The sequence below is a fragment of the Mobula hypostoma genome, chromosome 16 (genome assembly GCF_963921235.1).
Source record: "Mobula hypostoma chromosome 16, sMobHyp1.1, whole genome shotgun sequence".
In the NCBI taxonomy this organism is placed as follows: Eukaryota; Metazoa; Chordata; class Chondrichthyes; order Myliobatiformes; family Myliobatidae; genus Mobula; species Mobula hypostoma.
The window spans coordinates 45,276,171-45,302,110 of NC_086112.1; the positions used below are offsets into that span (position 1 = coordinate 45,276,171).

At 42.3% G+C, this 25,940-nt stretch overlaps 1 protein-coding gene across 16 annotated transcripts in view; it reads left to right on the plus strand.

The window, feature by feature from the left end:
- aopep (aminopeptidase O (putative)) overlaps positions 1-25,940 on the plus strand; it is a 295,893-nt gene that overhangs the window by 83,409 nt on the left and 186,544 nt on the right. For 13 of the 16 annotated variants that reach the window (XR_010020603.1, XR_010020602.1, XM_063068847.1 and 10 more), the window contains one exon: positions 12,832-12,938. Coding sequence is in view for 14 of the 16 variants with exons in the window: in XM_063068847.1 (XP_062924917.1) it covers positions 12,832-12,938 (107 nt within the window). In the remaining 2 variants the exon portion in view is untranslated. Of the gene's footprint in view, positions 1-12,831; positions 12,943-14,310; positions 14,381-23,215; positions 23,344-25,940 lie in introns of those variants that run through there. The other 3 variants (XM_063068854.1, XM_063068856.1, XM_063068857.1) reach the window with 3 other exon arrangements.

Sequence of the window (25,940 nt, forward strand, 5' to 3'; positions counted from 1 at the left end):
AATTCATAGATGGCATTTGAACTATGCTTAGCCACACAGTCATGAATACAGAGAGAGTAGAGCAGTGGGCTAAGCACACACTCCTAAGGTGCACTAGTGTTGATTGAGAAGGAGCGGTTGATTTAAAACCCGGTCGAGACCAGCCTGCAAGACAAACGTTCGAGGTCGGCCGAGGTGCGACAAGTGAAACGAATTAGTCAAAATATCAGCCAATATACTCAAGGTTTGCTCTAGGGGAGCAGCCTTGTCGAGGGAAGTGCCTTGTGAGAAAAGTGCGAGTCTTTGTCTCCAGAGTCTTCGGCGAGGAGGCTGAGGGAGGAGACTACACCACAGTTGGAGAGGGTGAGAATTGGTGAAGAAATGATAGGTCAACTGATTCAATGTGCTGCTTGCATGATGTGGGAGGTCAGGGACGTTGATGGTGCCTCTGGCTGCTAGAAATGTGGAAAGTGTCACTGGAGAGGCAACTGGATGACCTCAGGTTCATCCGGGAAACAGAGATTTTTCTGGACTGGACCTGCAGCGAGATCGTTACGCTGAAGATACCGGAAAAGAGAAGGGGGGGGGGCGACAATGAGGAAGGGATGGATGCTTGGAGTACAGGAGACCCCGGGGGATGTGCCTCTTGAAAACAGGTTCACCCCCTTGGAAGCTGTCGGGACAGAAGACAGTGCCAGTCTGAGAGGGGGACGGGTCTGTGAGTCAAAAATTGGCGCTGAGACAAAGCCTAAGAGACAGAGGTCAGGCAGAGCCGTGGTAGTAGGGGACTCCATAGTGAGAGGTACAAATAGGGGTTTCTGCGGCAACAGGCGGGATTTAAGGATGGTGTATTGCCTCCCTGGTGCAGGGATCCAGGACATCACGGACCGATTGCAGGGCATCCTCAAGGGAGAAGGTGAACAGCCGGAGGAGGTGGTGCATGTCGGCACAAATGACGTCGGGAAGAAGATGAGAGACATTTTGCAGTGTGACTTCTGAGAACTCGGAAGAAGGCTGAAAAGCAGGACCTCCAGGGTGGTTATCTCAAGTTTTCTTCCAGTTCCTTGTGCTGGAGAGGACATGAACAGGGAGATAGGGGATCTGAATGTATGGCTAAGGAGCTGGTGCGGGAAGCAGGGATTTTGATTCTTGGACCACTGGGATCTGTTGTGAGGTAAGGATGAATTGTATAGAAGGGACGGGTTGCACCTTAACAGACGGGGGACCAGCATTCTGGCAGGCAGGTCTGGGATTATCAAATCCCACATTTGATAAGGGAACTTGAGGTAAAGGAGCCATTAGGAGGTAGTGACCATAATATGATAAATTTTAATCTACAATTTGAGAGGGAGAAGGGAAGATCGGAAGTGTCAGTATTAAAGTTGAACAAAGGGGACTATGGACCCATGAGGGAGGAGCTGGCTAAAGTTGACTGGAAAGATACCCTAGCAGGGATGACAGTGGAACAACAATGGCAGGCATTTCTGGGAATAATACAGAAGGTGCAGGATCAGTTTATTCCAAAGAAGAAGAAAGGTTCTAAGGGGAGTAAGGGGCGACTGTGGCTAGCAAGGGAAGTCAAGGACAGTATAAAAATAAAAGAGAGGAAGTATAACATAGCAAGGATGAGTGGGAAGCCAGAGGATTGGGAGACTTTTAAGGAGCAACAGAAGATAACTAAAAAGGCAATACGGGGGGAAGAGATGAGGTACCAAGGTAAGCTAGCCAAGAATATAAAGGAGGATAGTAAAACTTTCTTTAGGTTTGTGAAGAGGAAAAAATTAGTTAAGACCAAAGTTGGGCCCTTGAAGACAGAAACGGGTGAAATTATTATGGGGAACAAGGAAATGGCAGACGAGCTGAACAGGTACTTTGGATCTGTCTTCACTAGGGAAGACACAAGCAATCTCCCAGATGTAATAGTGGCCAGAGGACCTAGGGTAACAGAGGAACTGAAGGAAATTCGCATCAGGCACAAAATGGTTTTGGGTAAACTGATGGGACTGAAGGTTGATAAATCCCCAGGGCCAGATGGTCTGCATCCCAGGGTACTTAAGGAGGTGGCTCTAGAAATCGTGGATGCATTAGTAATCATTTTCCAATAATCTATAGATTCAGGATCAGTTTCTGCGGATTGGAGGGTAGCTAGTGTTATCCCACTTTTTAAGAAAGGAGGGAGAGAGAAAACAGGCAATTATAGACCAGTTAGTCTGACATCAGTGGTGGGGAAGATGCTGGAATCAATTATAAAAGATGAAATAGTGGCATATTTGGATAGCAGTGGCAGGTTAGGTCTGAGTCAGCATGGATTTACGAAGGGGAAATCATGCTTGACTAATCTTCTGGAATTTTCTGAGAATGTAACTATGAAAATGGACATGGGAAAGCCAGTGGATGTAGTGTACCTGGACTTTCAGAAAGCCTTTGATAAGGTCCCACATAGGAGGTTAGTGTGCAAAATTAGAGCAAATGGTATTGGGGGTGGGGTACTGACATGGATAGAAAATTGGTTGGCAGATAGGAAACAAAGAGTAGGGATTAATGTGTCCTTTTCAGAACGGCAGGCAGTGACTAGTGGGGACCTCAGCTATTTATAATATACATTAATGATTTAGATGAAGGGATCAAAAGTAACATTAGGAAATTTGCAGACGATACAAAGCTGGGTGGCAGTGTGAAATGTGAGGAGGATGTTATGAGAATGCAGGGTGACTTGGACAGGTTGGGTGAGTGGGCAGAAGCAGTTTAATGTGGATAAATGTGAGGTTATCCACTTTGGTGGCAAGAACGAAGGCAGATTACTATCTGAATGGTGTCAAGTTAGGAAAAGGGGAAGTACAACGAGATCTAGGTGTTCTTGTTCATCAGTCACTGAAAAGTAAGCATGCAGGTACAGCAGGCAGTGAAGAAAGCCGATGGTATGTTGGCCTTCATAACAAGGGAAATTGAGTATAGGAGCAAAGAGGTCCTTCTGCAGTTGTACAGGGCCCTGGTGAGACCACACCTGGAGTATTGTGTACAGTTTTGGTCTCCAAATTTGAGGAAGGGCATTCTAGCTATTGAGAGAGTGCAGCGTAGGTTCACGAGGTTAATTCCCGGGATGGCGGGACTGTCATATGTTGAAAGATTGAAGCGACTGGGCTTGTATACACTGGAATTTAGAAGGATGAGAGGGGATTTGATTGAAACATATAAGATTCTTAAGGGATTGGACACGCTGGAGGCAGGAAACATGTTCCTGATGTTGGGGGAATCCAGAACCAGAGGCCACAGTTTAAGAATAAGGGGTAGACCATTTAGAACAGAGTTGAGGAAAAACTTTTTCACTCAGAGGGTTGTGGTTCTGTGGAATGCTCTGCCTCAGAAGGCCGTGGAGGCTAATTCTCTGGATTCTTTCAAAAAGAATTAGATAGAGCTCTTAAAGATAGGGGAGTGAAGGGATATGGGGAGGAGGCAGGAAAAGGGTACTGATTGTGGATGATCAGCCATGATCACAGTGAATGGTGGTGCTGGCTTGAGGGGCTGAGTGGCCTACTCCTGCACCTATTGCCCATTGTCTATTGATTGTCAGCGAGGAGAAAATATTATTACCAGTCTGCACAGATTGTGGTCTTCCAGTTAGGAAGTCAAGGACCCAATTGTAGAGGGAGGTACAGAGGCCAAGGTTCTGTAGCTTATCAATCAGGACTGTAGGAATGTTGGTGTTAAATGCTGAGCTATAGTCAACGAACAGCAGCCTGACATAGATGTTTGTTTTGTCCAGGTGATCGAAGGTTGTGTGAAGAGCCATTAATATTGTGCCTGCTGTAGATCTATTGTGGTGAAAGGCAAATCGCAGTGGGTCAAGGCAGGAGTTGATTCTGGCCTTGATCAACCTCTCAAAACATTTCATCTGCATAGACGTAAGTGCTACTGGATGACAGTCGTAAAGGCAGCTCACACTACGCTTCTTGGGCACTGGTATAATTGTTGTCCTTTTGAAGCAGGTGGGAACTTCTGACCGTAGCAATGAGAGGTTGAAAATGTACTTGAATATACCTGCCAGTTGGCTGGCACAAGTTTTCAGAGCCTTACCAGGTATTCTGTCAGAGCTTGCTGCCTTGCGAGGGTTCACCTTTCTGAAAGACAGCGTATCATCACCCTCCGAGACAGAGATCACAAAGTCACCGGAGGCAGCAGGGATTTTCACAGCTGTAGTTATATTCTCCCTTTCAAAGCAGGCATAAAAGCCGTTGAACTCATCTGGTAGTGAAGCATTACTGCCATTCACGATGTTGGGTTTTGCTTTGTAGGAAGTAATGTCCTGCAAACCCTGCCAGAGTTGATGTGCATCCGATGCCGCCTCTAACCTCTCTTGGAATCATTTCTTAGCTCTTGAAATAGCCCTCCGCAAGTCAAACCTGGCTTTCTTGTACTGGCCTGGGTTGCCAGACTTAAAAGCCATAGATCTAGCCCTCAGCAGACAACGAACCTCCTGTTTCATCCACAGCTTTTGGTTTGGGAATGTACAGCAATTTTTTGCAGGCGTACACTCGTCCACACAAATTTTAATGAAATTGGTAACAACTGTGGCATATTCATCCAGATTCGAAGATGAATCCCTGAATACAGTTCAGTCCATTTACAGGATTCAAAGCAGTCATGTAGGCACTTCTGTGCTTCCCTTGTCCGTACTACTGGTGCTGCAGTCTTCAGTCTCTGCCATAGGGAACAGATGTACAGCTAGGTGTTCAGATGTTCTGAAGTGTGGGATAACACGGGAATCTTAGTGTAACAGTTGTCTAGTGTGTTGCTTCCCCTGGTATTACAAGTGATTTGTTGATGATAATTATTTAATGATTTTTTCAAGCTGGCCTGGTTAAAATCCCCCAAAATCCCCCAAAGTGGTGAAGCTGTCAGGGTGTGTTCTTTCGAACATGTTCATCACATCACTCGGATCCCCTGGAGCCTGTTTGATATTGGCCTGAGGTGGAATGTACACTGCTGCCAAAAAGATCGATGACATCTCCCGTGGCAGGTAAAATGGATGGCACTTAATTGCGTGATATTCCAGGTCTGGTGATCAAAATTGGGACATCACTGACACATTAGTACACCATGAAGAGTTGATCATGAGGCATACACCACCACCTCTGCTTTTGAGAGACTCGACAGTCCTATCTAGATGGTGTATAGTGAACTCGTCAATCTGGATCACTGCATCTGGTATGGAAGGGCTTAACCAGGATTCCTTTAAGCAGAGGACTCACACTGCCCTAATATCCCTCTGATACAGCACCCTAGCTCTGAGATTGTCAATTTTATTTACCAGAGACTGCACCTTTGCCAGCAAGATAGTCGGTATTGAAAGTCGAAAACCTCGTTCTTTTTTTAAACACACTTGTAGCCCCAAGTGACGGCCACATTTCCGATGAAGAGTACTCCTAGCACAGATATTACGGCCACAGTAAGCATTATTTTCATTGGTTGTAAGCAGTGACCTTTTGTTCTATTACATTAAAATATCTTTATTAACTGTACAGACCTTGGATGCAGTTGTGATTCTTAGCTGTAACAGGCTGAAATGGGAATATTTAATCATTTCCATTGAGCTACACCACCACAGGTTTGCACTTTTGAAGGTGCCCCAGAAGTAAATATGAAAAGGGTGATATTAGATATGTTTGTTATTTATATAAGTTATATATATATAAGACAGTGGGGTCAATTAAGGATGAAGGAAAATGAAAAATGTTGGAGCTTTCTAAGTAAACTTTTTTTTGTATTGGTGTATTTTAGAATCAATAGATTGTCACAGTTTTCTTTTATTCCATTGAATTTTCCAACCAGTTAGTACTTGGCCTTTCCATAAAGCCCTGAAAAAATTATCCAATTCCCTTTTGTAATTTATTGCTTAGTCTGCTTACACCACCTTTTCAGATGCTGTCTACCAGATCGTTACTAGTTGTATAATTTGTTTTCGTGAAAAATCAATATCCTCTGATTACTGACTATTCTGTCCCTGGAAGCATTTGCTTCTTATTCATCCTAAAAGACTTCGTCATGATTTTGAACAGCTTGATCCAATATCCTCAGGTTTCCCATAAGAAGAAAGTGACATGATTGTTCGAGCCTCTCCACTGTTTGAGCTCTGGAAAAGCAACCTCCACTTCGGTAGTCCAAACAAAAGGGCCAATGGATCGCACAGTGCTGTCAGTGGAGCTACCACTGAGCTGAAGTTCCTGATGAACTTTCTGTAAAAGTTGGCAAATCCCAGGAATTGTTGGAGTTGTTTCATATTGGATGGTTGTGGCAAATGTGACTGCTTGTGTCTTAGTGAAGTTCATCTTGAGATTGCCATTAGAAAACCCAAAAATCTGAGATGCAAAGGGACCTGGGAGTCCTTGTGCAGATCACTCTAAAGGTTAACATGCAGGCAGAGTTGATGGTCAGGAAGTCAAATACAATGTTAATATTCATTTCAAGAGGTCTAGAATACAAGAGCAAGGATGTGATGCTGATGTTTTATAAGGCACTGGTGAGGCCTCACCTTGAGTATGGTGAACAGTTTTGGGCTCCTCATCTAAAAAAAGATGTGCTGGCATTGAGAGGGTTCAGAGGAGATTCACAAGTCTGATTCTGGGAATGAAAGAGTTATCTTATGAGGAACATTTGATGGCTCTAGGTCTGTACTCGCTGGAATTTAGAAGGATGAGGGGGGATCTCATTGAAACATTTTGAATGTTGAAAGGCCTAGGCAGAGTAGATGTGGAAAGGATTTTTCCCATGGGGTGGGGGAGTCTAGGACAAGAGGGCACTGCCTTAGATTAGAGGGGTGTCCATTTAAAACAGAGATGTGGAGAAATTTCATTAGCTAGAGGGTGGTGAATTTGTGGAATTTATTACCACAGGTAGCTGTGGAGGCCAGGTTGTTGGTTGTACTTAAGGCAGAGCTCGATAGGTTCTTGATTGGACATGACATCAAAGGTTACAGGGAGAAGGTTGGGGAGTGGGTCTGAGGAGGGGAATAAAAGGATCAGCCACGATTGAATGGCAGAGCAGACTCGATGGGCCAAATGGCCTAATTCTGCTCTTAAGTCTTATGGTCATATACCTATCCACTGGGGCTTCCTTTCTCTGGGCCTGCCTTTCCTATCCCACCCTCCCCCATCTGGTTTCATCTCTACCTTCCCCTTGCTGTCTGCCTACTTTTTCCCTCTTGCCTGTTTCCACCTTTCACTCACCAACCTACCTGTCAGTTCCTTTCCCCAGCCAGACTCCAACCTAGCGCCACCAGACCATCGTGCCTCCCTTGTCTGGTTACACTTATCACCTGACATCCTTTATCTCTACCTTTCCCCTCTCCGTCCCCATCCCCATGTGGTTCCATCTGACCATGATCCCCCACTTTATTTGGTTCCACCTATTACCTACCAGCCCCTGTATCAACCCTTCCTTTCACCACTTTCTACTGGCCGTCTTCTTTCTTTATTCTCAGTCCTAATACAGGGCCCTGATCTGAAACTTTGACCATTTCTTTGCCCCAACAGATGCTGCTTGACCCGCTGACTTTCTCTAGTAGTTTACTTTTAATTTAATTCCAACACCTGCCATCTTTTCTGTCTCCATTTTTGATCACATAGTTTTTTGGTGTCTGAACTCAGTATTGAACTGACATTTGTGGCAGTCAGTCTCTTCCAGTTCCCTTTTTCGATTCATTCTGGCAAGCCAAAGCTGTTCTTTTCCATTTTCCTTTCTCCTTGATTCACTTTGTTTGGATTATCATTCAGGGACTCCATTATGAAATGTGCAGATGGAGTCAACTGAAACAAAATACTGATGGATTTTTATGGGGAGTGGGGTGATTTCTAGTATTTTATCAAGCAGACTTAGACGTAAGAGCCTCAGGACATGCACCACCAGGTTCAAGAACAGTTCCTACCCCTCAACCACCAGGCTCTTGAACAAAAGGGAATAACTACACTCACTTGCCCCATCATTGAAATGTTCCTAAAAACAATGATCTCGCTTTAAGGACTCTTTATCTCATTATCTCATGTTCTTGTTGTTTATTGCTATTTATTTATATTTGCATTTGCACAGCTTGTTATCTTCTTTTTCTGGTTCTGTTTTAGTTACTATTCTATAGATTTGCTGAGTGTGCCCATAGGAAAATGGATTTCAGGGTTTTATATGGTGGCATATATGTACTTTGATAATAAAATTTACCTTACTTTACATTTTGATCATTGTTCTTGTACCAGTTATAAAAAAAAGATTATAGAAGAAAAGATTATAGGTAAATTGGTTTGTTATTGTCCCATGTAACAAGCTATAGTGAAACACTTGACTTGCACACCGTACATACAGATCAATTCATAACAAGGGTGCATTGAGGTAGTACAAGGTAAAACGATAACAGAGTACAGCATAAAGTATAATATAGAGAAAGTGCAATGTGCATAGACAGTGAGGTGCAAGGTCACTGAGATCAGCAGTCCATCTTATTGTAATGAAGTAGCATTCAATAGTCTTATAACAGTGAGACAGAAGTTGTCTTTGAGTCCCGAAGACCATAAGACATAGGAACAGAATTAGGCCATTTCATCATGGCTGATTTATTATCCCTCTCAACCCTATTCTTCTGCCTTCTAGCCCTAACTTTTGGTACCTTTACTGATCAAGAACCTGTCATCCTCTGCTTTAAATATACACAATGACATAGCTTCCATTGCCATCTCTGGCAACGTATTCCATAGATTCACCACCCTCTGGCTAAATAATTTGTCAGTAAGTGCTATGAACCAGCTACCCAATGGAGATGGATTATAAGAGAGAATGTTATGGGTAGGTGGGATCTTTGATTATGCTGGCTGGGTTTACTGAGGCACCGAGAAGGATGGACAGAGTCCATGGAGAGGAGGCTGGTTTCCGTGGTACACTCAACTATGTGCACAGCTCTCTGCAGTTTCAGAACAGTTGCCAAGTCAAGCCATGATGCATCCAGAGAGGATATTTTCAATGAACATAGAAATGGAACAATACAGCATGGTTAAAGGCCCTTTGGCCCATAATGTTGTGCTGAACCAAATAAAGTTGTAATCAAATGGCTAACTAATCTCTTCTGCCTACACAGTGTCCACAAAATTTCATTATCTTCACATTCATGTACCTATCCAAACGTCTCTTGGAAGTCCCTAATGTTACTCCCTCTACCACTACCCCAGGTATTGGATTCCAGGCACCCACTACTGCCTGGGCTAGTGGAAGAGGGAGAAACATTTCCTTTGAAACTATCCCCTCTCACCTTAAATACATGCCCTCTGGTATTAGACATTTCAACCCTGGATAAAAGATACTATCTACTCTGTATGCCTCTCATAATCTTGTTAAACTCTATCAGATCTTCCCTCAGCCTTCGCCGCTCCAGTGAAAGCAACCCAAGTTTGTATAACCTCCTGTTATAGCACATGCCCTTTACTCCAGGCAGCATCTTGGTAAACCTCTTCTCTCCAAAGCCTCACCATCCTTCCTATAATGGGGTGACCAGAACTGTATGCAGTACTCCAGATGCAGCTTAAATAGAGTTTTATAAAGCTTCAACATAACTTCCGGATTTTTGAGCTCAGTGTCTCAACTAATAAAGGCAGGAATGCCACATGCTTTCTTAATCACCTATCAACCTTTGTAGCCACTTTCAGTGAGCTATAAACTTGGACCCCAGGACCTCTCTGCGCATCAACTCTGTTAAGGGTCTTGCCATTAACAGTGTACTCTCTCTTTACGTTTGACCTACCAAGGTTCAACACTTCACATTTGGGTGGGTTAAACTCCATCTGTCATTTCTCTGCCCATATCTGCATTAACCTATATTCCATTGTATTCTTTACTAGTATTCTACACTATCCACAACACCACCAATTTTTGTATCATCTGCAAACTTACTGACCCATCCATCTACATTTTCATTCAGGATATTCATATAGATAGATAGGTAGATATACTTTATTAATCCCGAGGGAAATTTGGTTTCGTTACAGCCGCACCAACCAAGAATAGAGCGTAAATATAGCAATACAAAAAACCCCAACAATCAAACAACAAAATGCAAAACTATGCCAGATGGAAAATAAGGCCAGGACCAGTCTATTGGCTCAGGGTGTCTGACCCTCCACGGGAGGAGCTGCACATGTGATGGCCACAGGCAGGAACGACCTCCCGTGCCGCTAAGTGTTGTATCACGGTGGAATGTGGCCGAAGTCCAACAGTAAAAAGTTCAATATCCAGTCTACAAACACGTTCCTCGATCGTAATATGCCCCGGATTGCACCATCCGTTGTTAGCCAGATCAGTAAGCACCCCACTGCTTCACGCCGCTTACCGCTCTCAGTGCACTTCCAGTCAGGCGGAACGGTATTACTCACCGAACTCCTCTTCTCCAAAAGTCTCTGTTGTCTCGATCCGGTCCTCTTTCCTCGGCTTTGTGATTCCCCTCTGTGTGTTTTCCTCCGGATTTCAGCAGGGGTGTCTGCCGCTCTGTTCGCTAAGCCGACCGGAATTTGCTGGTCCGTGGAATACACAATGTGACCTTGTTTCTGTCCTGCGTGTCGGGATATAACCATTTCCAGCGCTAAAGAAAACCCAAATAAAACTCTCTCTACCAACATATTAGGGAGGGTGCAGCTTCGACGTGTTAGCGTGAGAAAAAAAAATACAAAAAATAACGTAAATTAAAAAGTAAGAAGAAGAAAGTAAAAGAATAGATCGGAACGGCTGTGCCAGGCTGTATGCACGACTGGTGCATGCGCACTAGCATCACAAACAGCAGAGGTCTCAGTACAGATCCCTGCAGAACACCACTAATCATAGATCTCCAGCTAGAATAAGTCCCTTCAACTACTACCCTCTGTCTTCTGTGGGCAAGCTAGTTCTGAACCTGCACAGGCAATTTACCATGGACCCCATGAGTCTTAATCTTCTGATGACCCTCATGAGGGACCTTGTCAAACGCTTTATTAAAATCCATGGTGACAACATATAGAGCTGTACCTTCATCAAACACCCTTGTCACCTCATCAAAACACTTAATTAAGCTAGTAAAATACAACTTGTTCTGCACAAAGCCATGCTAGTTCTCCCTAATCAGGCCATGGTTTTCCAAATGCTCATAAATCTTTTCCCAAAGAATTCTCTCCAGTAAGTTTCCTACCACTGAAGTGAGACTCACCAGTCTATATTTTCCAGGATTATCCCTATTTCCCTTTTAAAGAAAATGGTGGAAATTGAGAGTCAAAGAGGACATGCCAAATTTCATTAACCTCCTGAGGAAGTAGGGACATTGGTAAGCATTCTTGGCTGTAGTGAATCAGGTTTAATATTATTGACATATGTCATGAAATTTGTTGTTTTGTGGCAGCAATAAATTGCAATGCACAGTAATAAAAACAAATATCAATAAGAAGTATATATATATTTTTTAAAAATAAATTAAATAAATAGTGCAGAAAGAGAGGGGAAAAAACTACTGAGGAAGTGTTCATGGTTATATTGTCCAGTCAGAAATCTGATGGTGGAGGGGAAGAAGCCGTTCCTGAAATGTTAAGTGTGAACCTTTAGGCTCCTGTACCACCTCCTTGATGGCAGCAATGAGAAGCGGTCATGTCATAGGTGATGGGGGTCCCAAATGATGGATGTTGCCTTTTTGAGGCATTGCCTTTTGAAGGTGTCCTATATGCTAGGGAGGCTAGTGCCCATGGTGGAGTTGCCCATGTTTACAACTTCCTGCAGCCTTTTCCGAACCTGTGCACCAATGGTGATGCAACCAGTTAGGATGCCCTCCCTGGTACATCGTAGAAATTTGCGAGTGCTTTTGGTGAGACACCAAATCTCCTCAAACTCTTAATGAAAGTATAGCTGCTGTTGTGCCTTCTTTGTAATAGCATCAATATGTTAGGCCCAGATTAGATCCTAGGAACTTGATGATTCCTCAATGAGGACTGGTGTTTTCCCTTAACTTCCCCTTCCTGAAGCCCACAATCAATTCCTTGGTCTTACTGACATTGAGTGCAAGGTTGTTGCTGTGACACCACTCAACTGGCTGATTTTTTTCGCTACTGTACGCCTCCTCCTCGCCATCTGAAATTCTGCCACCAATAGTTGTGTCATTGGCAAGTTTATAGATGGCGTTTGAGCTATGTCTAGCCACACAGTCGTGGGTGTAGAGAGAGTAGAGCAGTGGGCTAAGCTTGCATCCTTGACTTGCACCAGTGTTGATTGTCATTGAGGAGGAGATGTTATTTCCAATCCGCACAAACTGTGGTCTCCCGGTGAGGAAGTTAAGGATTCAGTTGCAGAGACCCAGGTTTTGGAGCTTGTTGATTAGAACTGAGAGAATGATTGTGTTGAATCATGATTTAAAAATTATTAAGTCAGATATGGCAAATATATGTGGATAATGTAAGCACCAGTTAGAGGAGCACACTAATCACAATATATTGCTTCCCAGAACACAAAATAAATCGTAGTGTCAATGTGGTTGGATCAGGACAGATCAGGGCAGATGTTCACTCGTAGGATCTCTCAACTTTCTCACCCTCAGCACCTTTGATGTAAGCAGGAGCATGTGCATTGTCTCCTTTTCTGAAATCAATGGCCAACTCTTTTGATTTTGCTGGCATTGATGGAAAGGTTGTTATTATATAATGACATCACTAGGCAACAGCAGAAATGCTGAACTCTATGCCATTGGCAGATCATTATGCCATTTAGTATTCTAATACTGTTATTAGGAGTTCATTACTGCAGCTAATTTTCTTGCTTAATTTTGCAAGGCATGTGTTAGCTATCAAGTGTTCATTGACTACGCTTCTCTAGCTGTCACAGGAAGCAATGCAAGAACAACAGCAACTAAGGTCCTTGCTGCGATGGAGAAGGCTCAGAGAAGAAATTCAGAACTCTGAAGAAGAATTGCAAGTTTTGAGGTGAGTGCAGGTACATTGCTCATGGGAGAGATAAGGGAATGCCTTAAATGAAGAGTGGGAATGCCTTAAATGAAGAGTAGGACTGCATTGAGTAATAGAAGGGCCTTGGCATACAAGTCCAAGGATCCCTGAAGATGACAGCACAGTAAAACGCTGAAGAAGACGTATGGGATATTGGCCTTCATTAGCGTGGGCATAGAACATAAGGACAGGAAGGTTATGCTGCAGCTTTGTGAAAGCTTTGTTAAGCCACAACTAGAATACTGTGGGCAATTCTGGTTGCCACATTAGAGAAAGAATGAGATTGTATTGGAAAAAATGCAAAGGAGATTCATCAGGATGTGATCTGGATGGAATGTTTCAGATCTGGGGAAGGACAACTGATGAGGCTGCATTTGATTACTTTATTTAGTTTTGGAATCAGAGCCACACAACATGGAAACAACTTCTTTGGCCCACTGAGTCCAATCAAGCTCCCATTTACACCAATCATACATTAATCTCATTTTATTCTCCCCATTTTTCCATTAGGTCCCCAGATTCTATGATTCACTTGGACACTAGATGTAGTAACCCATGTAGGAACGGAGAACATGAAAACTCCATCGCCTGAAGTCAGGATGAAATTAATCCAGCATTGCTGTCGCTGTGAAGCAATGGCTTTACTAGCTGTGACACCGTGCTGCTGTAAATTCTGTCAATATACTACCTTAAATTCCTCACACACTAATCAATGTTTCTATGAGTGTGGTTCCTACACTAAAATTAAAACAGGGTCTACACAAAATCTACAGCTGCAATTTAATCATCACAATTCAAAAGGACAAAAAATTAAAATTCTCTGATAAGCTGAGAAAATTTCATATTAATGTCACTGAAATTCCATTGGGAAAATACATTAACTGTCTCAAAGTACACAACTGCATAGCACATCGTATTTAAATTCAGTGCTGAGAATTGCCCGTATTTCTTCATCACTGACGCTAAAGTAACAGATTATTAAACAAAAAAAGTGCAACATGTGCTTTCCTTTTTCTGGTACTTCAAAACCTTGGTTCTTTTCAATGACTGAACTCTGTTGCTTCATAATCATTGTCGTAGATGGAAGAACTTATTGAAATCTTAATAAGTATTCAATAAGCTGGTTGAGAAAGGAATATAGACAGCATTGGCAAAAGCATAATTAAAATATACATATACAGATTAAGAAAGTGGGAAAGAAGTTGCCAGATGTTTATGTAAAGCAGGAAATTATTTTGTGTTACTTTGATGGCGCCAGGACAAACTTTTTAATCCATTTTTGTGTGAAGAGGTATTCAAAATTATGAAACATATAAACAGAGTTGATAGTACGAAACTTTCCCTTTCACAGAGATGTCAAAAACTGGAGGAGATAGGTTTAGGGTAAGTGAGAAAAGGATTAGAGAGGACCTGATGAAGAATTTTATCACCCAGATGATGGTGGAATATGGAATGTACACTCTGAGTAAGTGTTGGAAGCAGGTATTCTGTTAATGTTTAACATGTATCTGGATGAGAACTTGAATTGCCAAATCGTAGAGGTCTAGGAACCAAGTGTTGGTAAATTGGATTAATGCAAAGGGGTAATTGATCTTTAACATAGACTTGGTAGGCTGAGTGGCCTGTTTCTGTGCTTTGGTATTTTGCCTTTTTTGACATTATTGTTTTGTTACCTTATAACATGATTTTAGGTTTGTAATACAATAACAAGAAGCATGTATTTGAACAAGACAGTCCAAGTCTCCTGCTATTTGATTGTAGTCATAATGTAGTTGCCTGTTAAATATCATGGTAATGTCCAGTTTTAATCAGAATATGTTCCAGAAGTTTGACACACTTCATATTCTTAATGTACACAAATTTCAGACCAATGTGATATATTAGTTTGGCTTGGCTAAATCCTCTCTGGATTCCAGTTAAAAATTCTTTGGGCTCTGAGTTGTAAACTCTTGCGTAACTACTGCATTTTTGAGCTGCTTTTAAGTAAGTGATGTAGCTAGAATTTATCATTTTGCTTGAGCTATTTGCTCTTTGGCAATATTTTTATGTTGTGTTTCTTTCTTGAAATATTTATTTCTCCTTAACATTGTTAAGTTTTAAACTCAGCCAGCTCCATCATGGGCACTAGCCTCCCCAGCATCCAGGACACCTTCAAAAGGCGATGCTTCAAAAAGGTGGCTCCATCATTACGGTCCCACATCACCCAGTACATGCTCCCTTCTTATTGCTACCATCAAGGAGGAGGTATAGGAGCCTGAAGATACATACTGTACTCACTGCTTCAGGAACAGCTTCTTCACCTCCGCCATCAGATTTCTGAATGGGCAATGAACACTACCTCACTAGCTTTTCCCTCTCTTTATGTACTAGTTATTTAATTTAATTTTATTTTTTATATCTACTTATTGTAACTTGTAATTTTTATTATTATGTATTGCTATGTACTACTGCCATAAAATAAATGTCATAACATATGCCAGTGGTATTAAAACTAATTCAGATTCTTACTCTGATTCTCATTAACATTGTAGAGATTTTCCCGCACAGTAGGAAGTAATTTAGTGTTTTCTTGTTCTGTCACAGCATGTCATTTCCCAGCTAGAGCAGTATAAAACTAAATCCACTATTGTGTACATCCCCATAGTTCTGCTTCATTATTTGTTACTTTGCCTCTGTATTTTTTTCCTTAAAAGACGTAATATTTCATGCCTCAACCACCGACTTCCCAAAGCATTCCATTCTGCAGCAACTCTCCACGTTGGAAACAAACTCTTACTTAATTAGCATTCTGTTTGTCTATGTTCAATGAGATTGTTCCAGTTTTTTGAATCTCCACACAGATTCTCATTTCTGCTCTTAATTTGTTGATTCCATGCTAAATAGGCTTTCAAGGTCTATAACAGGGCACTTAAAAGTACATACTATTACCTAAGTATTGCTTCAACTTAACAATGATTTCAATCCCTTTTTGTAAAAAAAACTGATTTATAGATCTTCTTTCACATGCCTTCACTTTCAGAGAGTTATGTTTTTAAAACTAAAGGCATCTGTGCTTTTTCACCTTCCTTGTTATCTTCCCCAAAGCAAATATCTTTGTTACCCACATTAAATTGGAGCTATCGTTTGTTCTTCTGTTCAGTTTACCAATCTATATATTCCTGTAATATCTTAGGGATCGAAATTTTAGTTGCTAGTATTAGTTGTACCTGTTGTCTTTTGCGTTATTTTTCAGTGTATGTTTCAGTTGACTTCACTGCGAGAGAATATCAGGAAGCAAGTACAATTGGTGCACATTGTTGTAGCATCAAATTAATACTACTGACAAAAAAACTAACATATACATAGTCATAGTCATACTTTATTAATCCCTGGGGAAATTGGTTTTCATTACAGTTGCTCCATAAATAATAAATAGTAATAGAACCATAAATAGTTAAATAGTAATATGTAAATTATGCCAGTAAATTGTGAAATAAGTCCAGGACCAGCCTCAGGATGTCTGACCCTCCAAGGGAGGAGTTGTAAAGTTTGATGGCCACAGGCAGGAATAACTTCCTATGACGCTCAGTGCTGCTTCTCGGTGGAATGAGTCTCTGGCTGAATGTACTCCTGTGCCCACCCAGTACATTATGTAGTGGATGGGAGACATTGACCAAGATGGCATGCAACTTAGACAGCATCCTCTTTTCAGACACCACCATGAGAGAGTCCAGTTCCATCCCCACAACATCACTGGCCTTACGAATGAGTTTGTTGATTCTGTTGGTGTCTGCCACCCTCAGCCTGCTGCCCCAGCACACAACAGCAAACATGATAGCACTGGCCACCACAGACTCGTAGAACATCCTTAGCATCGTCCGGCAGATGTTAAAGGACCTCCGTCTCCTCAGGAAATAGAGACGGCTCTGACCCTTCTTGTAGACAGCCTCAATGTTCTTTGACCAGTCCAGTTTATTGCCAATTTGTATCCCCAGGTATTTGTAATCCTCCACCATGTCCACATTGACCCCCTGGATGGAAACAGTGGTCACCGGTACCTTAGCTCTCCTCAGGTCTACCACCAGCTCCTTAGTCTCCTTCACATTAAGCTGCAGATAATTCTGCTCACACCATGTGACAAAGTTTCCTACCGTAGCCCTGTACTCAGCCTCATCTCCCTTGCTGATGCATCCAACTATGGCAGAGTCATCCGAAAACTTCTGAAGGTGACAAGACTCTGTGCAGTAGTTGAAGTCCGAGGTGTAAATGGTGAAGAGAAAGGGAGACAAGACAGTCCCCTGTGGAGCCCCAGTGCTGCTGATCACTCTGTCGGACACACAGTGTTGCAAGCACATGTACTGTGGTCTGCCAGTCAGGTAATCAAGAATCCATGACACCAGGAAAGCATCCACCTGCATCGCTGTCAGCTTCTCCCCCAGCAGAGCAGGGCGGATGGTGTTGAACGCACTGGAGAAGTCAAAAAACATGACCCTCACAGTGCTCGCTGGCTTGTCCAGGTGGGCGTAGACACGGTTCAGCAGGAAGACGATGGCATCCTCAACTCCTAGTCGGGGCTGGTAGGCGAACTGGAGGGGATCTAAGTGTGGCCTGACCATAGGCCAGAGCAGCTCCAGAACAAGTCTCTCCAGGGTCTTCATGATGTGGGAGGTCAATGCCACCGGTCTGTAGTCATTGAGGCTGCTGGGGCGCGGCGTCTTCGGCACAGGGACGAGGCAGGACGTCTTCCACAATACAGGAACCCTCTGGAGCCTCAGGCTCAGGTTGAATACATGGTGAAGTACTCCACATAGCTGAGGGGCACAGGCTTTGAGCACCCTGGTACTGACACCATCTGGTCCTGCAGCCTTGCTTGGGTAGAGATGTTTCAGCTGTCTTCTCACCTGTTCAGCTGTGAAACCCACCATGGTGGTTTTGTGTGGGGAAGGGGTATAGTCATGAGAGCAGGGTGGGGGACTGTGAGGAGGGGTAGGAGGGGAGCGTGGAATATGTGTTGGATGGGGGCCGACAACAGATACCACTTAGCATGTGAAGTTTAGCGAGCTTTTTGTTTGCATCCGCAGCAGATGTTGAGTTAGTCATCCCTGTTCTAAGGCCAAGTCCTTGAAATACCAAGAAAATACTAACTCTGGGGTCTATTTCTTATGGCTCTTCCCTAATCTGAGCAACATCCATTTAACTTAACTCATTATTTCCTGCTTAGCAATCAACTTCGTCTCCGTTGCTACATCTGCCTTCATAACATATGGCAAATAAGACTTTTATAAGGCAGATCACACTTCGGCTTCTGAAAATACATTATATCTTTTGTAATCACTTTTTCTATTGGGTTTGTCATCACTTCAAACAAACTGATTAATTTTTGCATTTCATTTTAACTGTGTACTGCCTGAATATTTCCTCTTGGTGACAAATATGCTACTGATGCATTCATCAGTCTAACAGGGATGCTAGCACTGCATGTATATTCTTTTGCACCATTCTAAAAGTCAGTAGACTTGTTGCATGCAACTCTGTGATCTGTGTTTTTATGCTGATTCTGTATGGCACTCTGTATAAATGCAGATACTAGCTTTTTCTGCAATAAATTTCATCTGTGGGGTTTAAGGAATATAGCAATCATTCATCCTTGAAAATGTTCTATTAAACCTCAGAAGTCTGGGTGTAGTGGGTCTATGATTCGAAGTATTTGGATAGCAATTTCCTCCTCCATTATCTGCTACTGATTTTGTCCTGTTTTACTGCCAGCTCACCTTTTACTCCAGCTTTCTTGTCAGATATGTGTGGTGCCACATTGCAGAGAAAAAGTAAAGGAGTATATGTGAGATGCAACTTTCCTCTGATGACGTGTACACCAGTTGAGCTTCATTTGGTAGAGCAGGTGAAGGACATTTTTTTCCGATGTTAAACCAACTTAAAACCCCTTCAACTGTAACTGAATGACTGTTATGCAATTGTTCTAAGCATAGGCTTTGATCTGTTGGAAGACTTATATTTTCCCCTGTCTGTCCTGCAGGAGATAAGAATATTGAATGATTCCCATGTTTCAGCATGCTGTCTATGTTGTGGATAATTGTCTCACTGTGACTCATGCCAGTGCAGTCGATGAAAAGGAAAAGCAATCAAATGTGAATTAAGGGAAATTATATGATTGCTGCTTAATGGCAGTGTAAAATATTGGTGGTGGTGGTGGGGGGGCGGTGGTGACATAATTAATTCTCAGTTCATTGCTGAGGAGTGGAGATAGTTTTGCCAGATCTCCATCCAAGATACACTTCTCATGGGACTCTAATTTTAATGTGAGGCTAAGGAGATTATTTCTAGAAATGTCATGATTTTATCCAGATGTTATAGTTTCATCTGTGTAAAATAGGAGTGCATGATTACTAGGGAATATTTGTAAGTAGTAGAAGCGATTTTAAGAATAGATTGAAATATTAACTTTCTGTATCATCTTTGGCAGTATTTTTGATTACTGTTTTTCACTCCATGTCTAATGTTACAATTTGCATCATAGAGCTGCTTAGATTCTACAGCAGTGCTGTACAACGAGGCCTCGAAATTTGGATGCATAGCTCTTTAGTTTCAGCTCAATGCATGTGAAAACTGATATTGCTTCTCTGGACTGGAATGCAGTTACCATTGTTTCTCAGGTCAAATAGTGCTCCTTGAGAAATTTAACCTGGCTTTTATGTTTCTGAGGTAAGCTTTTGCCTTTGACAAGTTTTTGCCACCTCACAGGTACCCATAAAAACACCATTCTCAGTGCAATGTCAGTGAAGTTGGGTCATATTGCAGATGTATAGGTCAGGCTGTACAGAGTATTGCATACAGTTCTCGTTGCTCCATTAGAGGAAGGATGTGGAGGGTTTTGAGAGGCTTCAGAAGAGCTTTGCTAGGACACTGTTTGTATTTGAGGGTATTAGCTACGTATATGAGCCGAGGTTGTACAAACTTGAATTTTTTTCTCTGGAGCATCGGACGCTGAAGGGAGATCTGAAAGAAGTTTACAAAATTATGAGAGGTGTAGGGAGGGTAGTTAGGCAGAATCTTTTACGCAGGGTAGAAATGTCAAATACTAGAAGGCAGTTCACATCTGGTGATCACAGGAATGCCCACAGGAATGTGTTTGCCTGTCATTATGACAGGCAAACACATTCCTGTGGGCGTCGAAAAAAATTCTTGCCCTACGCTTCTAAATATAGATTGTGCCAAGTATCTAATTTTTGGAGTAAGTAGGAAGAGAGACAGTAAGCTCATCTTTTGCTACATTATATGCAAGCTGTAAATTAGGTTTGGAATGTATATACAATGGTGCTAGAAAGTTTGTGAACCCTGGATAAAGAGAATCCAATTAAATGGTGATTAGTGGTTGGCATCCAACTATCTCGAAGGACAGTGGGTGATGATGATCATCATCACAAGCCTGGGTGGAAGTTATGGAGATTCTGAGATGCCCAGTCATCAAGATCTCCTTCACGGCCTCACCAGTGTAGTCCAAAGGAAAGCAAATGAAGCAATACGTTTGGCACCAGCTTGGCTGTAGGAGCAGCCGGGAGCATGTTCAATGACGTACAGCCACCTTAGGGGCTCCACTCCGGATTTGCTGTCTGGCTTTACTCCTGTAGCCTTCGTCTGTCCTGAGGCTGCCCACAAGGCAGTGTGGCTGTTTACCCATAGCTGGGGACCTGGTCATGAGCACCAGGGTGCGTCCATGCACCATTGGGCCTGCGTGCTACACATGCGGGGGCCAGACCTCCTCCCCGTCCTCTGTAGTTCAGCCTGAGTCTGAGAGGAGTTCAGTTTCTGTGTGTCACCAGCGAGGAGGCACTACATGAGGCTTGCTGTTGGAGATGTACTAGCAGGGAGAGATCTACGCACTCAGCTCTCCTTTTCATGAGACTGTTAGCCAGCAGTGGAAGCTGAAAATGAGAGCAACAAACACTACCCACTGCACCACCACACTAGACGCATCACAACAACCATTTTGACCCAAATAAATAAATAACACAAAAACATTATTTATTTATTGCAAAAATGATTCAATATTACATGTATTTGTTGGAAAAGGTATGTGAACCTTTGCTTTCAGTAACTTGTGTGACCCCTTGTACAGCAATAACTTTAACCAGGTGTTTCCAGTAATAGTTGATCAGTCCTGCACATCGGCTTGGAGGAATTTTAGGCCATTCCTCCTTACAAAACTGCTTCAACTCTGAGATGTTGGTGGGCTTCTTTGCATGAACTGCTTGCTTCAGGTCCTTCCACAACATTTTAATAGGATTAATGTCAGGACTTTGACTCAGCCATTCCAAAATATGAATTTTCTTCTTTTTAAACCATTCTGTTGTTGATCTACTCTTGGCTTTCAGATCATTGTCTTGTTGTGTTATCCAACTTCTATCAAGCTTCAGGTGATGGACTGCTACCCTGACATTCTTCTGTAAAATGTCTTGACACAATTTTTAATTCATTGTTCCCTCAATGATTGCAAGCTGTCCTGGCCCTGAGACAGCAAAGCAGCCCCAAACCATGATGCTCCTTCCACCATGCTTCACAGTGTTTTGGATGAGGTTTTGGTGTTGGTGTGTAGTGCCATTTTTTCTCCAAACATAGCAATATGCATTTTTGCTGAAAAATTACACTTCTGTCTCATCTGTCCACAAAACGTTGTCCCAGAAGCGTTGTAGAACATCCAGGTGGTCCTTTGCAAACTTGAGATGTGCAGCAAATTTTTTGTTTTGGAGTAGTTTCCTTTCCTCCGTGGCCCCCTTCCATGAACGTGGGAAAAAAAAGGATCCTTGTCTAGTTGGCTGCCAGTGTCTAGTGGTGTTCCATAGGGGTCGGTGTTGGGACCACTTCTTTTTATGCTGTATACAAAAGATTTAGATGATGAAATAGATGTCTTTGTTGCCAAGTTTGCAGATGATATGAAGATCGGTGGAGGGGAAGGTAGTGTTGAGGAAACAGGTAGGATGCAGAAGGACTTAGACAGATTAGGAGAATGGGTAAGAAAATGGCAAATGAAATATAATGTTGGAAAATGCATGGTAGTAGAGATATATGTGCAGACTATTTTCCAAGGAGGGAGAAAATCCAAAAATCTGAGATGCAAAGGGACTTGGGAATCCTTGTGCAGGACATCCTAAAGGTTAACGTGCAGGTTGAGTTGGTGGTGAGGAAGGCAAATGCAATGTTAGCATTCATTTCAAGAGGTCTAGAATAGAAGAGCAGGGATGTGATGCTGAGGCTTTATAAGGCACTGGTCAGCCTCACCTTGAGTATTGTATCCAGTTTTGGGCTCCTCATCTTAGAAGAGATGTGCTGGCATTGGAGAGGGTCCAGAGGAGGTTCACAAGGATGATTCCAGGATTGAAAGGGTTATCATACAAGGAACATTTGCTGACTATGGGTCCGTACTCACTGGAATTCAGAAGGATGAGGGGGGATCTCATTGAAACCTTTTAAATGTTGAAAGGCCTAGACAGAGTAGATGAGGAAAGGATGTTTCCCATGGTGGGAGAGTCCAGGACAAGAGGGCACAGACTTAGGATAGAGGGGCGTCCATTCAAAACAGATATGCGGAGACATTTCTTTAGCCAAAGGGTGGTGAATTTGTGGAATTTGTTGCCATGTGCAGCTGTAGAGGCCAGGTTGTTGGGTGTTTTTAAGGCACAAATTGATAAATTCTTGATTGGACATGGCATCAAAGGTTACAGGGGGAAGGCTGGAAAATGAGGTTGAGGAGGAGGAAAACAAAAAGGATCAGCCATGATTGAATGACGGAGCAGACTCGATGGGACAAATGACCTAATTCTGCTCCTATGTCTTATGGTCTAACACCATTTTTGTTCAGTGTTTTTCTTATAGTGGATACATGAACAGAGACAGCTCTGGTTGCTCCATTGGCAAGTTCTAGAGATCTCTGCAGGTCTTTTGCTGTTACCCTTGGGTTCTTTTTCACCTCCTTCATTGTGCACTTGGTAAGATCTTTGCAGGATACCCACTCCTAGGGAGAGTAACAACAGTACTGGGTTTCCTCCATTTGTAGATAGTTTCTCTTACTGTGGACTGATGAACACTCAGGTCTTTAGAAATGCTTTTGTAGCCCTTTCTAGCTTCATGCATCTCTGTAATTCTTCTAAATCCTTCTAAGGTCCTCTGAAAGTTGTTTTGATCGAGGCATGGTACACTAAACAGATCTTTCTTGAGGAGAGCAGGCTCTGTCAAGAACCTGACTTTGTGTATCTTTTTTACAGGCCAGGGCACCTCTACAACCCACGCCTCCAATCTCAACTCATTGATTGGAACACCTGACTCCATATAGCTTCTGTTGAAGGCATTATCCTGGTGGTTCGCATACTTTTTCCAACAAACACCATGTAATATTGGATCATTTTTCTCAATAACTAAATGAACAAGTATAATGTTTTTGTGTTATTATTTATTTGGGTTCTCTTGATCTAGTTTTAGGACTTACGTAAGATCTGATCATTTAGGTCATATTTATGTGGAAATAGAAAAAATTCTACAGGGTTCACAAAGTTTCTAGCACCACTGTACGTAAATGTATGAAGTGTATTTAGTGAGGTTGGTGAGTGGCAGATACAACTGCAGGGGAGATAGAGAAGAGGTAAATAGAGAATTACCAGTTATGATTATAGGAAATCTTTTTTCAGGATTTCCTTGGCATCGGGAATGACTTGCTTAAAGTCCAATTTTGTTAGTTATGAGGAGGTCAGAGAGGTTGGATCTACAAATGTTTCCATGGATGGGGCGGGAGGTGGACATTTGGATAGTATGCCAGTGCCGTAGTGCTTTTACTGCATATACTGAGCTACTGTGTTAATCAGTACCACTCCAAATCCTCATTCTCTACTGTTGAGTGCTTATAGACCTGAGATACTCATGAATGGTAGTGTATTTGGACATTTGTAAGGAGACATTGAGCATATCCTTGTATCTTTTCCTACGTACATCTGTTATCTCTTCTTATGATAAAAACATGAAACAGAGTGGCTGCTTTGGAAGTCTGGTGTCAATGTGGCATGATTGTTGTAATCAATTGAGATCAGCTAGAGCCTCACTACTGTTGATGTTGTCTTGGGAAAGGACACTGATGCTAGTTAGCTTGTCCTCTTTGTGAATTTGGAGGAATCTGTGGAGATGGAGTTGATGGTATATTTCCAGTCCCTTGAAGTGTTTGCTTCAGTTGTCCAGTTTTAGAGATCACTGCTTCCCAGCAGACAGTGAATTTGGGGTCTTAGTCGTCAAATGTCCTTTCCCTCATTTGACCAATATTATGCTGGGGCACTCAAGGTAGTGGTAATTTTCATCCTTCACCGAGAGATGCTGAGATATAGGAATTAGTCAACATTTTCTATGATAATGCTGAAAACCTTTATGAGCAGAGGCTAGTGTGGTGCAGCATTGGAAGGCTATTGAAGGAGCTTTGCCTTGTCGATATTGAGCACTGGACCCCACCTCTCTTAGGCTCACAGCTCCAGAGACTCAGATTTGATTCTGACCTTGAATGCTTTCTGTTAAGTTTTGTGACTTCAAAACATTAAACTAACTCAAAGGAAAACAAGAGAGCTGAGAGATGCAAGTCAAACTTCATTCTTTACTTCAAGTGAGGTGCACGCTTATCTCATGTTAGCATCATGACATATGCAATTCACATATTTTTACATATAACCTCTGATGAATTATTTAATGAACAAAAATGCTTAAACAATATATTTACAATATTACTCAAATATTACTGAAATTTTAAAAATACAATGCTTCTCCATGCTTAGTTATTAACTCTAACTCAACAGAGAATGCATCTAATATACTATATAATGCAACTATTATACCGAATTCCACAGCATAGTGAAGTTTTAAATTGTCCCATTCAGGCCTAATGATTTAATCACTGTGGAAGCATTCTTACTCATGTGAGATAACATTTTTCCTGAAAATGGGGGTCACTCTGCTTGTCAGGTGAGATTTGTGGCTGTGAAATAATCTCAGGTTCTGGGGCCTCCTCTGTGGTGGCTGTAGGAGTTGACTCTGGGACTGTAGGGAGTGGTGCTGATAGTTCTGGACACCTTCTCATTTTCTCGGCTTTCTCTCTGGAACTACTTTGATCCTTGCTTCTTGTTCCACCTTCTTCCCCTCTCTTTATCCCACTTTTTCTTTCTCACATTCCTTCTCACCTTCACACCATTTTCTTTCTTGCTCATGTTCTTTCTTTCTATATCTTCTCTCCTTTTCAACTTCTTATCTTTCTTGTTCTCACCTTCCTTCTTCTTCCAAGGATGTGCATCTTGATCTTGGGAAGATGCATTTAGTTCACTGAAGTATTCTGTTGCTCCCTTTACAATCTGATCTCTCCTCTTGATTTCCTCATCTACAACATCATCTGACGAATTCCCTGTTTTTGTATCTCCGTTGACTCCTTTCTTTTTGGCCTTCCATTAGTCCAGCTGGGCTTTGGTCTTTGCATCTACTTTTACAAGCAGCTTTTTTGTCTCCCACTTGAAGTTCATGCAATAACCTTAGGGCACACAGATTTGAACATGTCTATCTTTCCAATGTAGTCAGCCATTTCTGCTCTGATTTCATGATTATTATCAGCAGGTACTTACTCTTTAGGAACTCATGAATTCATCCATTTTCTGCTTTTTTTAAAACATGACAGAATCTACACATGATGGGCTGTTTTTCTTTTATTTGATGTTGCCCCTGACACCCTGACACAGTGGTATCAAGAAAACAACCTCTCCCTCAATGTCGCAAAAACAAAGGAGCTGGTTGTGGACCACAAGAGGAACGGGGACAGTCTAACCCCTATTGACAGCAGTGGATCTGGGGTTGAGAGGGCGAACAGCTTTAAGTTTCTCGGCATAAACGTCACCGAGGGCTTCACTTAGTCTATGCATACCGGCGGTGTGGTGAAAAATGCACGGCAGTGCCTCTTTTACCTTAGGCTTTTGA